The sequence below is a fragment of the Aphidius gifuensis genome, linkage group LG3, assembly GCF_014905175.1.
Source record: "Aphidius gifuensis isolate YNYX2018 linkage group LG3, ASM1490517v1, whole genome shotgun sequence".
Classification (NCBI taxonomy): domain Eukaryota; kingdom Metazoa; phylum Arthropoda; class Insecta; order Hymenoptera; family Braconidae; genus Aphidius; species Aphidius gifuensis.
In genome coordinates, this window is record NC_057790.1 from 4,133,292 (window position 1) to 4,146,679 (window position 13,388).

Below are 13,388 nucleotides of genomic sequence, written 5' to 3' on the forward strand. Positions count from 1 at the left end.
AGTATATATATATGGTTTGTGTGAGGATGGATTTTTTTTATAAGAGGCTCAGTCTAAGTTTTTTACGAGTTTTATATCCTCAGCATAAGACTCAGTTGCTGTTACACAAAAAAGACCAAAGAAACAAAAGACAAAAAAGAATTATAAGAAAAATAAATAAAATTAAAAAAAATAAAATAATAATCGTAATCTGGGTGACGGTCTCAACGACGACAACGACGTCGACGACATTTAACAACTTTTTTTTTCTTTTTTCCTCTTGGATTATGTAAGCATTTTTGGAGTACGTAACTCTCTTGGGCAATTAACTGTTGAGTAAATTGTAAGATAATTTAAAAACTTTAGAAGTAAATTTTTTTTCTTCGTGTAAAAGTAAGGAAAAGCGTGGTGTGATTGATAGACTAAATGAAAAAAAATAATAAAAACTTAAATAATTATTAATTTTATATGTTAATTAGAAAAATTAAAGAAAATTTATAATTATATTCTTACCAGAAGTGTTGTAACAATGAATGTTTTATTCTGAAGACTCTCAACAATTTGTGTATAAACATCACCAAATGTACGTGTAAAATTAACACCCTCAGTGCTATTCCATGTACCAATTTTTTTGAGACCCTCTTTGGAATTTAATTCAATAATATCAAGCATAAAATCTGAACGAAAACCTTGATGATCAAATTTTATTAAACCCGTTAGTCCTTTCATCTCCACCTGTTAAAATCATTAAATTAAATTAGGAGAATTTCAAAATTTTATTCAACTGATTAATTAATATATTATTATTAAATTTGTATTTCGTTTTTTTTTTTTTATTTGTGAGAAAATATCAAGGTGGAGAAAATAAATAATGTTAGATAATTTATTAAATCAAGGGAGGCTAAGGAAAAAATGAAAAAAAATAATTGGAGAATGGCATTTTCACAATTATGCCATATAAAAAAATAAATAAATATGTGATGGGGAAACTTGGTGATAATGAATTGAGGAGGGTGAAAATGGAGCAGGTGTTTGTTATAACGTTATAATTTTGTTTTTTTTTTTTTTCAGTTTATCAAATGTAAGATTATATATTTCATTGGGGTAAAATTATATCAAAAAAAAAAAAAATAATCTTTAAAATTTTTATATTTATTACAGATATTATTTGATAATGATTATCATTAAAATTAAAAATTATTTTTTTTCTTTTTTAAATTTGTAAGTACTTTAAAGTTATTTAAAAAATTATTATATAAGATAATAATTTCAAGTCATTGCAGAAATTAATGATGTAAAATTATTCTATGAATGTCTGATTTACAAGATGATTATTATAATAATAAGCAAGTATTTAATTGAAAACTTGTCATTATTACTTCAAAGATTATTTAATTAAAAAAAAAAATACTTTTAGAATTCTAAAAATGTGTCAAGTTATTATTTTGTTGTTAATTATATAATAAAAATAATGAATAAGTTTAAACTTTGAATGAAATTTGTATTAAAATTCAAAAAGCAATATTATTTTTATCAAATTCAATATATTTTATAGACTCAAATCATTCGAGAATATTTAAATCCAATTAAATATTGTATAAATTTTGAATAATGTACTAGGCCGTGAATTTAAATAATTAAAATGAACTATGTAATGATAATTTATTAATCAACTTCGATGTGACACTTGAAAATTCAAAAGCTCAACATTCCAAACAATGTTATCTAACAATAGTGAAAAGAATAATTGATGTTTTTAAACAACCGACATTACTAAATTATAATAGTCATATTTTTTTATAAATTATCATTTGTTATTTATGCCTATAAAAACAACAATTTAAAAATAAATAATAAAAATTATATTGTATTTTTAAATTAGTTTTTACAATAAACCCAAATATCTATGAAAAAAAAAAAATAAACAAAAAATATTAAGCTTGTTTTACAATATGATAATGTATATATTTAAAAAAAAAAAAATTATTCAGCAATGATTTGATATCACAATTTATTAACAATGAATTTTAATTTTTTTTTTATGCAATAAATTTTTATGTTTGTACAGTACATTAACCTGAATTCACATAACATAAATGAAAATAAAATTCTCGTTATCGTTGGTTTCCAACAGTTTCCGCATTTATTATTTCTAGGCAGTCATGAGATGAGCAAAAACAACAGAAAAAATAAATAAATAAAATGATGTATATAAAAACAGACTATAAAATATTAATAATAATAATAAAAACAAATAAAAAAAATATGAATTATGAAAATACACAGCGGGTTTATTATTATATAATTTATTTTTTTATATTTATTTTATGAAAAAACCCAGAGTCAATCTTAAAGCTCATTGTTTCAAGTTGAGAAAAAACCAATTAACTAATTAATTAATTAAAACAGTATATATTAAAACGATAATTGGTTTCCTTCTGATTAAATAAATGAGAAGAATAATATATTTTGTTGATATTTTCTGTATTATTCATAAATCAACTTGGAGCTTTTTTTTCTTTTACAAAAGAGTTGATTCAAGCTTATATGTATTTCAGCCAGAATGAGTTGAAAAAAAATATTGAAAATTGAAATACCAGACATATTGTTAAAGCTGTTTGTCCAGAAATAATATTTGCAGAAAATAAAATAAAAAGTAAAATTTTCTATTATTATTTCAATGCTTATTACCAAGTTTCTTCGACTGGCAAGTTAGTCAATACTCTATGACCAAGTTTATTTAATTCTTTTGTCAACTATTAAACCATTGAAAATAAATACTATTCATTCTACAAGTTTTATAAATTTGTGAAAATATTCTTGCGTTTTAAATAAGTTTTCTAAATTAATTCAATTTTATTTTCTATCAATACAAATAATAATTTGTAGAGAAAGAAATTTTGAAAAAAAAAAATCTATGTTAATATTTTGATAAAAAAAAGTATAATAATTTCAATGATACTTACTATTTTCATGTAATTTATCAATGAGTAACCATGTGACCAGGTGTCAGCAGATTCACAGGACAATTGTTTTATGTCGATTTGTTGAGACGTGTCAAGTACATGAAGTGCTTTTGAAAATAGGTGCACTGCATCGTACATTAGTGCCACTTCAGTCTAAAATTAATTTTATAATTTATTATTATTTTAAATTGTCAACAATTTTACATATTTAAAATTATAATTATTAAAATTTATTCAAGTACATTTTATAAATAGAAATTACACAATGAAAAAAAAATATGAAAATTATTTTTTTTTTCAGTCTAAATTTGCACAATAAAAATCAATTTGAAATTATCATTGTGTCATAATTACATCACTATGATTGTATAATTATTATAATAATAAATTTTAATTGAAAAAAATATCTACAATATTTTTATACAAACTGGCATGATATTTATTTATTTTTTTCAAAATTATTTACTTTTATTTTGACCGTGATATTCAAACGTGATATCACAAGATCAATTAAAAATAAAATAATAATAATATATTAATTTATTCATGTGGTATTGGTAAATTGTCCAGATGTGGAAAATAGGTTGTCACGAAAATCCAAATATTTCCATATAGATATACATAAATATATACCATCCACTATACCACATAAATAAATATATATTCCACAGGGGTAGTGTAACAATCGTGCTTTGTGATCGACAGCTAGCTGAATTTAATGCCCACTAGTAACTAGCAATCAACTCTCTTTTCTCTTTGCCTTCATACAACGAAATTCAGTCCAACAATAATTCTCACAATCATAATATTAATAAATAATAATAATAATAATAATATATGAGTATTAATATTTAAAGTTATATATACACAACTCACCTTCAAAGCCGTTGTATTATTCTGTATGTATTTTTAATTTTTGTGCAGACATAAATAAAAACATAATAAACAGATAAAATCAATTTAAATAATGTTTTATATATTAGAAAATTTATTGTAATTAAAAGAGCACTTATTGTATTATTTATTTAATATTTTTTCATTTTAAAATCGATAAAATATGCGACATTATCAAAACTTTGAAATAAAAAAAAAATATATATATTTATCTTTGCTTCAAAAATGTATTTTCAAATTTTTTATAAGATAAATATTATTCTTCGATTAAATATTAATATCTGTAAAATTATGGCAATTTAAATATTTGCATACATCAAAATGCAGTGAATTTTTTTAACGTCATTAAGTTATTTGAAAGCAAATTTTTTAATTAAAATTTTTCAGTGGATTAAAAAAACGAGAAAAAAAAAAAAAACAATTGATCATTATTTTGACTTGTTTTTCTTCCATGTTTCAACTATCGATATAAATGTTTTACGAATTTTTTGTTGACACGAAATTCTAGTGCTTTTATTAAAAAAAAAAAATTAATATATTAATTCGTATGAGTTGTATATCGATTGACATATTGATTAATTTTTTTTCCTTTTAAATTTCAATTTACTTTTAAGAGAAATAATTTTTTTATTTAGTTGTAAAATAAATTTGTATTTTTATCGTTTAAATTTGACAGTTGGACATTCTATTTTATGATCAGATGATGCTTTCACACAAGTGGAGTTGTTAATCTCTAGTCAAATCGTTTGAAATAAATTCGTGTGAATAAAATAGATTTTTTTTTTGTTTTTTATTCTCTTCGATTTTCTTATACATTTGATTCAAGGGCTTTACTATCATTTTAAAAAATTTTTTTTATTTTTTTTCTACAAACTAATCTGCAATTTATCGGATGGTAATTTTTGTGTGAGAGCGCGCTCACAGTCTACAAGACGCATTTCCAGAAATTTATCAGTTCGTCTGGCGGTGATGGAAATTATTCTTTGGAACTAATCGCCAGGTCGTGCTGAAATGACTTGGCGTGCAAGCACGCCCCAATGTAAAATCCAGTAAAAAAAAAGCTGCTATAAAAACGAGAAAAAAAAAAAAAAAAATGATTACGAAAGAATAAAATAACATAAAATAAAAAGTGGTATAAAAAAAAATAAAAGGAAAGGAAAACCAGGAAAGAAATTGAAGTGGCTACGAAACGAATTTTTAAAGCCATGAAATCACTATTGCCAAGGAAAAATTTAGGCAAGTCTTTTTGTGGTCTTGCTTTGGGACTTTCTCTTTATTTTTTTGACTTTTTTATTACTCAACTTTTATGCATGGATAAAGGATCAAAGAAGTAAGTTCAACTTTCTTTGAAATATAAAAAATTAAAACAAAAAAAAGACCAAACAACGAGAATGAATAACGGAAAAAGTTTTTGAAATTTAAAATGTCATATATGTAGTGTAAAAAAAAATGTAAACTGTAACAAAATATATTGAAAAATAAAATTCGTATACTCATATATGGAAATGAATGAAAATAAAATATCACCAATTTATACATGCGCATTAATTATACAATAATAGCACCATCAGAATATTAGCCAATTAATTTTTTATTTTTTATGCTACACGGAAAAATCTCTTCAACTATTATAAATACATTTTTATTTTTTTTATATGTATTTTTATATTTTTTTTTTTAATTCCACTGCACGATTAATATTATTTTATTTTTCAAATGAATTTTCAAATATTAGTTTACAAAATTTTTAATACCCTCCAGCGAACAAAGATATTCACGTGAAATGCAAACTGTACATCAATTGATTGGTAGAATCAAATAATAAATTAATATTTGTAAATGAAAAAAAATATATATTTCCGAAAAAATAGTTTAATATTCACCGTCAATATTTTGAATAGATATTTTTTTGTAAAATAAATAAAATATGAGTTTTTGGAAAACATTGAAATATAATGTTAATTAAAATGTATAATAAAAATTTGAAATATTAAAAATAAAATAATGAACATTATTACAGAATATGTGGATAAACTTGGTAGAAGATTTTCTCATTTTCAACATTTCTAAATTATATAAAAAATATTTTTCAATGACACTATGATTTTTTCGCTATGAATTTCAAGATTAAAATAAATATGGACAAGTGGACAACTCAAAGCAACCACCATAATCATCAAGCCACATAAAAATCCCTTTCTTTTTATTTTTTAATATGTTTTTTTTTATATTTTTTATTATTTTTATTTCGACAAGTATACCTAGCTTATATTTGCAACAGTAAGTCCGTCCAACAAGCTGGAATTTTCTTATTTTTGCCAAGTACGTGCCCAGCTACCCGAGTATTTTTTAGTTTCTATATTCTACCCTTTTTATTTTTTTAAAAATATTTTTTATTTCATTTCCACCCCTTGAGAGAGCAGCAACGCGCCATTTTATAAAGAGTAAAACTTGGGTGAAAAGTTTGCCAGTAAACCGCGCCCGATGGCAATCGCGCACTGTGGTAAAACTCTGACGACAATTTGCTTCGTCTCAAGTATGAAAATAGAATGAGACCAATGGACAAGAGAAAAAAAGGTGAGAATAAAATAAAAAAATAAATAATGAGAAAAAAAAAAACAAATAAAAAAAAGAAAAACCTGGTGAATGATAGCAGGTGACGCATGAAACTCTTTGGCAAGTTTATACCATTAGCATGATGCCATGCCTCTCATTTTCTCAACATCCTCACGATCCTTTCTCAACTTTTCTTCGCATTGATACAACCATATGGCTCTGACATTTATTTTCAATTTTTTTTTATTTTTTTATTTTTATTTTCACATCTCATTCCCGCCAACTGTCGAATTATCAAACTTTTCAAATGGTATCGACTCAACGTGATGGCAAATGAAAAAATAAATATTTATTTTATTTATTTTTTGTAAATATATTGTCAAAATTAATTGCACTCCTATGTATTTAACAAATATTCCAGAAATAAATTAAATTAAACAAACCAATAAATGAGTAAATGAATTAATTTTCACAAAACAAATTATTCAAAAAGCAATTAATTATTATTGACTAATTAAAATTGTAATTAATATTTATAAATAAATTTTAAACAACTATTTATGAATATTAATTTTAAATATAAGTTTCAGAAAATAATAATTGATTCTGAATTTATAATGTTAAGCAGTACAAAGTATATTGATTATTGGTGGATAAAATTGTTTAAAATAATAAATAATTAAAATGCATTTATAAATTTATAAAGTAAATAATAACATATACCAAAAAGCTCTATTTTAAAAATTAAAAAATCTATTTCAATGGTTTTTTTTTTAATTTGTTAATTGTTAATTTTTTTATATGAATAATTTAAATTTGGAATATCGAATAAAATTATTAGAGTAAAAAATATTTTATGTAATAATAAGAGACTTGGTCATGAAGATTCGATTACTCACTTTTACAAAGTAAATATAGCAAAAAAATTTTATAAGAAAAAAAAGCTATACATAGTATATACGATGTATATACGATAAAAGTTTATATATATTTTATTTTTTTTCACGAGTATAAGTTTCAGTGACTATCTCGACTCATCCATTATACAAATGATTATATTATCATTTGTCAACCAACGCCCATGCTAAACTAATTTAAACTAATAATAAAATAATAAAGAAAAAAAAAAAAGAATATATATATTAACACATCTTTGTGGTATTTGCATTATGATGAGAATCGGCACGTGTCTAGGAAATTGGATCCTTTTCTATGTATATAATCCATACTTTGAGGAACTTTTGAATAGGCAATTTCCAATTATCTCATACTTGACGTCGTCTCTCATTCGTATTACAATCATTTGAAATATAAATTGAGAAAGAAGAAGCACCATAAGCTTGTTATAGATATCTACTTAAATTTACATAGTAAGAAAATTTTCACGTCATATACTTCTGTCACTTGAATATAAGACTTGAAAAGTCCAAAAACTTTAGGTATATTTTGATGGAAAACTTTTGGATTGACTTTATATGGTTGAGATAATTAGTTTGAAAATTTCATATTTGTGAATGATGCGTGTGTTGTTGATGTATAAATTTTTGTTTTAAAATCATTGAAAAAATATATGTATATCTTTTTTTAATGAAGGGAATTTTTAGATCTTCAATCTCTAAATTATTATGCTTGGTTTGTACTACTGAAATATTTAATTTGCTAAAAATTCATCTTTAAAATTAAAATTATTAAAAATAATTTTGAAAAATTGACGATTAATTTATTTTATTGTTTTTGGTATTTTTCAATTGTTTGATTATATTTTAAATTAAAAAAAATTAAATTATCAATTATTTAAAAGTTTTTTAAAAATTATTTCAAGTCATTCAAGTTATTTTTAAAATTGACAGTCAACTTTATTTTGAATCACTATGAAATTTCAATAAATAAGCTTATAAAATTCATAATTTTTTAATATTCAAATAGTGTCATGCTTCAATCAAATTTAAAAGCTTTGAAAATCATTTTTATGAGCTGTGATATGCCTGTTTTTTTTTTTTTTTTCAATTAAAATTTTAATAATATGAGGTGGTACCCGCGCATCGTGCGTTTGTATAGACTTGTGTTTGTAGCCATTCATGAATATTGCTAAACAATTTTATGCAATTATGGAATTATTATTAAAAAAACATCAGAATTTTATTATCCTGAATGTTTCATAAATTAATTTTAGTTATTTTTATTTTTTTTTTTGCAATTTTATTTTGAATTTTGTATCTGACTGACGTGTGATTTTTTTTTTTTTATTTCATTTTGATTCTTGAGGATGACTCGGATGACAGTTATCCCTAATATTATATAAAATGAAAATTTACCTTATTGAGACCCTGTCCCATGTCAAGCTGTCGTCCATATCTTTGTTCTCCATATATCCATTCTTGAACAGTATTTTGTATCTCTGGTTTTTCCGGATCCAATAATCTAAAAGCTGTTATATTTGTTCCACCATATTTAAACTCTTCCAGATCAACACTGTGTAGATCCTAAAAATTAAAAAATTAAAAAATAAGTGCTATGCATAAAATTGAATTAAAATAAAGTTTAAAATTTTTTAATAAATATTATTACTTATTATAAAGTAAAATAATAAAAGTAAAAATAAGAATTTATCAATTTGATAAATTACATATAATATTTAATTGTTTTTGACTTTGTATTTTTGTATTTTTTTGAAGTGCTTTTAAAGACAAGTTAAGATATTGCTTAGGTCAGCTTTTACCTAAGTAAAAGTACACTTCAAATATATAGTAGTATTGTATATCAGACGTAATATATATGTCTCACAGTATTTGCCAACCAGTCAGACAGATAGACAGTGGTAATATAAGGTCTTGGTGGAGAATATCCACGCCCATCTAAATTTACTTGGAGTGTTATATATAGGATAGACAAATATACCAAAGGGATAAGAGAGAGAGAGAGAAAGAGAATCCAAATGATCTGGATCTTGTCGTCCATTGACAATCAATCATTGATCCAATTGTCCACTCGATAAGGAAACCCGTATAACCGTCATCGTGCAATACGGGACATTGTTTATTACTTGATAAATACCAACGTGAAATCAACATAATACTGTCTTACTTATTTTTTTTTTTCCCTTTTATTATATACATTTTTTTCGAAAGCATTTTTATTATTTTTTTTATGGTAAATCAATTTTCTTTATTTTTTTTTTTATTTACAATTTTAAAAATTTCTTCACATTTTCATATCGTGTAAATATGAAAAAATTTAAAATGCGCCATCTTCAAAACATTACTTTGTTAATATTAAAAAATATTTTTGTAATAATATATAAAAACAAAAGAAATATATAATAAAATTTTTTATTGAAAAAGCTTGATATTATCGAGTGTAAATTTTATGGTATGTTTTTTCAATAAACTATATAATCAAGCAAGTTATATCATATCAAGTTTGTGTTTGCCATTAGATATTTACTTTGGTATTAATTAACATTTATTATGATGTTAGTTATTGATTTATGAACATCAAAATAAATATTTGCATATTGGAAAATAATAATTAATAAATTTGTATTGATTTTTGTCACATGAAAAATATATTTTTGATATTTTGAAAATAAACCAAAATTTGTTATTTATTTATATATAGGTATATATAAAAAAAAAATATGACATTAATAAAATATTTTTTGATATATATAAAATACAAGTCTATTTGTCTTTGCAGTAACTACACAAAAACAGTATCAACAAAATAAAAAAATATTAAAAAACAAAAAATAAAAAATTGCGATTTAGTTTTGGACACGACACATCGATAAATCACTCGAAGGCGAGACCCATGCGATAAATAATCTAAGTGACACACAACAAGGGATGTTTGTGGCTTATTTGTTTTTTTTTTTTTCTTTTTTTATTTTTCCATATCGATATAGTCTATATGGTTACCTTAGAATTTCTTCACAGTTTGTCTCTCAACACTGAAGAACATTCATCTTTCATTTTTTTATTATTCATGCTTTCACGATTCATTTTGTTGAAACTGGCTCCAGTTTATCACAACCATCATATTCACCAAAATATTATTTCTATATTCAGATTGATTGATCTACTTTTTCAAGTATATTTTAATATTTTATGTGTCTAGCCAAAAAGTATTATTTTCTTTTTTTTTTTTCGTTTTAATATTGTAAGATATATTTACGAAAAATAATCTCAAAGAGAATAATAAAATAAAAATGATCAAACAAAAAAATAAAAAGAAAATAAAATAAAGCGAGTATTTGAAATGATTGTAAGTAACATATATACATATATGTGTGTATATTGGTATATGAACTTTGAGGGTTTATGGGTATCATGGTTATCATTGTCGTTCAAGTTGTTGTATAACCTCGTGGTGATAGCCATTCAAGTGGATGTTTTCATAACATTAAAATGTTGATAATGTTCAAAAATGTAACAAAGATTATGTCAACAATTTATGATCAATTACATAATCACAACGACTCATGTTATATGTTTATTTACAAGTAATTTTTATATTTACAATAAAACAAAAATTCATCAAAACTATCATATTATAATAAGGAAGTAAATCATCATAAATATTATTATTATTATTATCGTTATTATCAACAATAGAAATAACTGAATTCAATATAAAATTTAAACGGTTTTATGATTGAATAAAAAAATTTTTACAAATAAAAAATAACGTGGCTGACGAAAGCTTGATATTACTACTGAATTTAATTTTAATTACTGCCCGCGGAGTTGAAAAACATATATAGATATGAATCATGAATAAATTGTCATCAAAGAAAACAAAAAAAAATGAAGAAAAAAAAAAGGAAAAAACAAGTTTACTTGATGGATTGTATATTTTATTTTCTTGGTTTATAAGCTTCTTCAAATGGCCTGAGGATAAAAATAAAATTTTAAGAGAGATAAATAAATGAGAATGAATTGGTTCTACTTGACTTCATTTGTCTAGAGTACCAAACTTGGTGAAAACTATATATATATATGTATATAAAATAACTGACGAAGGAAACAGGGATTTTATTCACCAAGATAAGTGCTATCATGTCAAGAACAAGTTAGAATAAGTGAGTAAAAACTAGCTGATAATAAAAAAACAAACAAACAAAGGATAATTATTTTTAAATTTTTTTGATGGATACATTAAAATTAACTAATGTAATTACTCATAAAAAATTTAATTTGTATTCAATATAATACAAATTAAAAAATTTATATATCAATTTTTTCTAATTTTTATTTTGAGTTATCAGTAGTTAAGCCTCTTTATTAATTATTAATAAATTGTCTAAAGTATTGAATAAATAAATAAATAAACTCTCTAAATTAATTAGTATATTTGACTTAACACTTTTAAATTCTTTGGTTGTTTTGATGAAATGAATATAATAATAATAATAATAATGCTATATGATAAAATGTTTTGATTGAAAATCAGATCGTATGTTTACAATGAAACTTTTTGACACATAAACTATATAGTAATTTGCATTTTAATTGATCTAAATTAAAATCTAGACAGTCTGTGGCTTACCTATTTATACTATATAGTGGTATAAGGGGTTAGATAAATTGCCTGACGAATCGGTTTGTTTGGAGTTGCATTTATTTATACTCCAGAGGTGAAAATGGGTAATTGAATGTTTACTATATATATGTATTGTCCAGTGGTATTGTCACTCGACAATAGTCCAATGAAATATAAAGTAAAATTGAAAAAAAAAAAAAAGAAATTTAAATAAAAAACAATATAAAGTTTGACGATATACCGGTGTTAAAAAAGTAATCAACACCTCGTTGAATTTATCACGAGAAATAAAAAAAAATATATATATTTACTGACTGTAAACTATGAAAAGAAGCTTAAATTTTATTGAATTTAAAAAATTGCATTTATTGAATAAAATAAATTTAAAAAATAAATATTTATAAAATTAACAAGTATAGATTTAAAAAAAAAAATATAAAAATTTACCAGTGATGTTATGAGATAGCTGTGATAATCACTCATCATTCCAATTTGTTGTGCCTGCTTCAAAACTTCATGTATTCTTTCAGTCGAACAATCAAGTACAATATGTGACTCAGCTGAATTTTTTATTTGTTTCAGCAATGGTCTGAAAATAAAATGAAAAATAATCAATAAAATTCAATTGAATAAAAATAATAAACATATAAAAATACAAAAATAAAATAAAAAAAAGAATATAACAATATATGAGCGTAAAATCTCTGCTGAGTTTAAAGGCAGTTTGCACCTTGTCGACGTAAATGATACAGCAAAAAAATATATTTATATACAAGACATGAAGAGGTTGTACGAAAATTGAGATGAAAAAAAAAATAGGTGAAAGGATTTTTATATAACAATCGAGTCCAGGAACATGGTGCCTAAGTTGAGCTTTCGAGACTTGGATAAAACTAAAATAAAAAAATATAGATACATTGATCTTATCAACATATATCTATATATAAATTTTCAAGTTTGTTATTATATATATATATGTATACAATAATAAGAAAAACAACAACTGTTTTTTGAAGTATAGTTTAACAAACTTTTATCGCATCTTTTTCAACATTGTTCAAGTGGATTTACCAGAAGATATTACAAACTTCATCAACGTCAATTTGAAATTATGAAGTTTGCTTACTTTATTTTTACCTGACATCAAAATGGATTTATTGAATTACTTTTTGATTTATTATATAAATATCTATTTTTATAATGAAGCTTCTTGATTTTACTGAAAAATTAATCAAAATAAAAATGCTTCCAGTATATATCATTTATGCCGATGTGTTCAATTGTTTTTATAATTTTTTTATTTTCTAATTTATCATAATATCAAACGTAATTTTCATTTTTCATATACATTGTATGTTTTTTAAAAAAATCGTCAATTATTTATCACGATTTAATTTTTTTCAACATTATACAAAACGTTAAAAATAAACAATTTTATTATTAAGACGAATG

General features: G+C 22.8%; 1 protein-coding gene across 11 annotated transcripts in view; it reads right to left on the reverse strand.

Moving 5' to 3' along the window:
• The window catches only part of LOC122851548 (glutamate receptor ionotropic, kainate 2), a 92,354-nt gene that overhangs the window by 8,461 nt on the left and 70,505 nt on the right, over nt 1-13,388 (reverse strand). For 8 of the 11 annotated variants that reach the window (XM_044150840.1, XM_044150845.1, XM_044150843.1 and 5 more), the window contains exons 6-10: nt 12,384-12,525; nt 8,711-8,878; nt 3,822-3,842; nt 2,946-3,098; nt 493-714 (exon numbers count right to left, since the gene is read on the reverse strand). In XM_044150840.1, the coding sequence (XP_044006775.1) occupies nt 493-714; nt 2,946-3,098; nt 3,822-3,842; nt 8,711-8,878; nt 12,384-12,525 (706 nt within the window). The remainder of the gene's footprint in view (nt 1-492; nt 715-2,945; nt 3,099-3,821; nt 3,843-8,710; nt 8,879-12,383; nt 12,526-13,388) is intronic. The other 3 variants (XM_044150848.1, XM_044150847.1, XM_044150842.1) reach the window with 1 other exon arrangement.